This window comes from Portunus trituberculatus, unplaced genomic scaffold (assembly GCF_017591435.1).
Source record: "Portunus trituberculatus isolate SZX2019 unplaced genomic scaffold, ASM1759143v1 PGA_scaffold_272__1_contigs__length_80511, whole genome shotgun sequence".
NCBI lineage: Eukaryota > Metazoa > Arthropoda > Malacostraca > Decapoda > Portunidae > Portunus > Portunus trituberculatus.
Genome location: NW_025541440.1, coordinates 64,653 through 68,884, shown reverse-complemented (window position 1 = coordinate 68,884; position 4,232 = coordinate 64,653). Strand labels below are relative to the sequence as shown.

The 4,232-nt window shown below is 37.8% G+C and overlaps 1 protein-coding gene across 1 annotated transcript; it reads right to left on the bottom strand.

Moving 5' to 3' along the window:
* Positions 1 to 2,281: 2,281 nt before the first annotated feature.
* LOC123500447 lies at positions 2,282 to 2,925 on the bottom strand. The gene is made up of 2 exons (XM_045249164.1): positions 2,689 to 2,925; positions 2,282 to 2,502 (listed from the first exon to the last, which is right to left on the bottom strand). The coding sequence occupies exons 1-2, from the start codon at positions 2,917 to 2,919 to the stop codon at positions 2,302 to 2,304; spliced, it is 432 nt and encodes a 143-aa protein (XP_045105099.1). The 5' UTR covers positions 2,920 to 2,925; the 3' UTR covers positions 2,282 to 2,301.
* Positions 2,926 to 4,232: the final 1,307 nt, after the last annotated feature.

Below are 4,232 nucleotides of genomic sequence, written 5' to 3'. Positions count from 1 at the left end.
CAATCCGTTTTATTGTTAATAATGCGTTTAACAAAACATGACATTTTTAATTAAACACTAGTGTGCCCATGATGCGTTTTATAAAACTGATCCAGCTGTTTTAGTGCCTGTTACACTAAAAAAAAAATACGTTTTCCTTCAAACACTTTTTAAAAAAGTGGTTTAAAGAAAACACACACACACACACACACACACACACACACACACACACACACACACACACACACACACATATATATATATATATATATATATATATATATATATATATATATATATATATATATATATATATATATATATATATATATATATATATATATATATATATATATATATATATATATATATATATATATATATATATATATATATATATATATATATATATATATATATATATATATATATATATATATATATATATATATATATATATATATATATATATATATATATAACAATAATCCCTTGGCGTACCTTTTGTGGCTACACCTCTTTGTGGTTAGCGGCTTTGGTATATAGATAGATCCTCCATAGTGAAAAATACAAAACAAAATCCTTAGATAACATGAGAAACATTTTAGTAACATCATGTTCTTTCATAGTAAAAAAAATACAAAACATAAAATCCTTAGATAACATAAGAAACATTTTAGTAACATCATCTTCCATAGTGAAAATACAAAACATAAAATCCTTAGATAACATAATAAACATTTTAGTAACATCATCGTCTTTTATAGTGAAAAATGCATGTAGAACATGAAAATCTAGGGAACCTAAAATCCTTATCCAATGAAACTCTGACATTGTGCAATGAAGTGCTTGTAGTCAGATGACTTTTCAAGATGATAATGGTCATGCATAACACATTGCTGTAGGAACCCCAAGAGCTGAGAGTAAATACGGGGATATGAGAAATCAAAGCAATAATAACATGCCAATAATGTTATAAAGATTTCTCCAGCACTTTTGAGATTCTTGCAAGCAATCTTACAATATATCCATCTACATATTTACTTCCATCGAGAAACATCACAATGCGAGGAGGAGATAATTCACAGGAGGTGCACAAGTCATTCTTGTCAGCATCAGAGATGTTAAAATCCGCAACCGTAAAGCAGGATTTCGATTTAATGCCTTTACCCTTCTTAAAGGCAACAGATTTTCAATGAATCTGATGATGTCCACGGTATGCTGATCATTCTGAAAAAGTAATCATAACTATTTATTTTTACTTTGCCTACCGAGAGATTATATATACATGTTTTTTTTCAATGTTAAATTTATATTGTATAAAAGATAAAGTAGAATCAACGAAGACAGGAACTGACAAAAATTGTCTGAACTAAACAATGATGATATGCAATAAGTCTCAAACACAAAAAATTGCTATAATAGTTCCTGTTGAAAAGAAAAAAACCTATGCATACATATCTCAAAGTAATGGTTTTAGATACCTTTTCTGATGGAGAGAGAGAGAGAGAGAGAGAGAGAGAGAGAGAGAGAGAGAGAGAGAGAGAGAGAGAGAGAGAGACGTGTGTGATTCACCTCGGTCGTCTGCTGGTCATCCAGCCAGTCTTCCCCATTACGGAGCGAGCTCAGAGCTCATAGACCGATCTTCGGGTAGGACTAAGACCACATAACACACTCCACACACCGGGAAAGCAACCCCACAACCCCTCGAGTTGCATCCCGTACCTATTTACTGCTAGGTGAACACACCCACACATTAAGAGACTTGCCCATTTGCTCCCCGCTTACCGGGATTCGAACCCGGCCCTCTCGTGTGTGTGTGTGTGTGTGTGTGTGTGTGTGTGTGTGTGTGTGTGTGTGTGTGTGTGTGTGTGTGTGTGTGTGTGTGTGTGTGTGTGTGTGTGTGTGTGTGTGTGTGTGTGTGTGTTTCACTGTTTGATCTGCTGCAGTCTCTGACGAGACAGCCAGACGTTACCCTACGGAACGAGCTCAGAGCTCATTATTTCCGATCTTCGGATAGGCCTGAGACCAGGCACACACCACACACCGGGACAACAAGGTCACAACTCCCGATCTACATCCCGTACCTACTCACTGCTAGGTGAACAGGGGCTACACGTGAAAGGAGACACACCCAAATATCTCCACCCGGTCGGGGAATCGAACCCCGGTCCTCTGGCTTGTGAAGCCAGCGCTCTAACCACTGAGCTACCGGTGTGTGTGTGTGTGTGTGTGTGTGTGTGTGTGTGTGTGTGTGTGTGTGTGTGTGTGTGTGTGTGTGTGTGATGTGTGTGTTAAAAAAAAAAATTCGTAAATGTATTCTTATATAGAAAACATGCCAGATGGGGCAAGTGTATAGTCACGTACCCAATAAACTGACACATTTACAAGAAAATAAACACTTCCATCATTGTTACGTGTACTAGAAGGTACTTGATCACTCAGAGTCTCTACAATTTTCTCCAATCTGTCTTTCCATGTTGATATTTCACATAGCAACATGCGTTCCACTTCACGCAGTACCTAAAAGAATATCCAAAAGATTGTCATTTACAAAAAAGGAAAATCAAACACTATTGTTCGAAATTATGGATTAGAAATAAGTAAATAAAATCATCAACAACAGAATTTGAAGGAATGGTTATCAAACGAAATGAAATTAATAGTTGCATGCAAAACAACAAGGATTAACATAATTTCTTTACTTACATAGCTTGACTCTTGAAAACATGGGAATTTCTCCAGTATTGGTGCCAATTTTCCATTTGGTAGATATGGCAACCATTGTCTTCTGTTGCAGTAGGATTCCCTAAGCAGCATATCTACATGTGAGCTACTGCTTGCTGAAGTATTCCAAACCTTCTGGATTTCAAGAACATGCTTTTCAAACTCTTCTTCTGGAAGAGCACTGCTGGCGTCTGTAACTGTGTGCTTCCCCATGGTGAATCTTTTAGGGGGGCAGCTGTTGTTCTTGAGTTACAGGAAGGCTTTTTCTTTTACGTCTAAAACGCTCTGTGCGTATACTTTGACTGAGTGCTTTCGCATACTGGCTCTGAAATGAATGTGAAAATATCGAATATTTGAATTAACAAATAACTTCAACTACTCAGTACAAGTGTGCCTTGTCGAGGTGGCTATTCTGCCACTTTAGGGAAGGATTCACGAATTTATCCTCACTTTTTTTTTATATTATTGCCATTTTTTAGCCACAAAAGTGTATATGGGCTCAAAAATTTATTTGAATTTGTTGGAATTAAATATCGTTATCAAACTAAACAATGTATTCACAGCGTAAGAATTCATTGAAAGTGGACATTTATGAAGGAAGTGTGTATTGTAGATTAAAAAAGAAAAAAAATCTTACCCATTTATGTTTCCCTTCCCTCTCGATACTAGGGTAAGCAGCTAACATCTTCTCTCCAATAATCTTGTATGCCGCATAAAAGGTGCGGTTACACTAGTCACTGATACCCCCTGGGCTGGGCGATTTAGCCGGGGCTGGGCGCCCAGCCCTGGCTAAATCGCCCAGCCCAGGGCAAAGTTGAGTGGACGCGCCAGACCGTTTTCTCCCCAGCTCTAGGCCTGGGCACACCACTAGGAACTAAGAGACTATATTATTCACGCAAACAACTAAACCCAAATTTTCCTAAATAATAAAATATCTAGATATTATATCACTATATATGCAATTTATTTATTTTCATGCATGATTAGTTATAATTAGCTGCACACAAATTATTAGAAAACATCATCCCTCGCTTGACCTGGGAAACCCTCAGATGTAAACAAACACACGCTGCAGGGCAAGGTTTTAAACAGAGAGAGAGAGAGAGAGAGAGAGAGAGAGAGAGAGAGAGAGAGAGAGAGAGAGAGAGAGAGAGAGAGAGAGAGAGAGAGGGGGGGGGAGAGAAATTTCCTGAAAGATGAAGGTTGCTTCTCCCATCCATTCCTCTTCTTCTCCCATCCCCCTCCCTCTCCTTCCCTAGCCATCACTTGGTCCCTGCGTTTCCTCCTCTCCCTCTCCCATACATTCCTTTCCTCCCATTTCCCTTCCTTCTCCTTTTTCCTCTACTTCAATCCATTCTCCCTTGTGTTTTTCCTCTTCCTCCTCCTTCATTTCCTTCCCATTCTCTCTTTCATTCTTCTACGTACTTTCTCTTCTATTTCCTTATCTTCTTTTCTTTCATCACTTATTCTCTCCTTCCTTCGCATCTTATCTACTCTTCCCTTTTTTCCGTTCCATCTTTATTTCG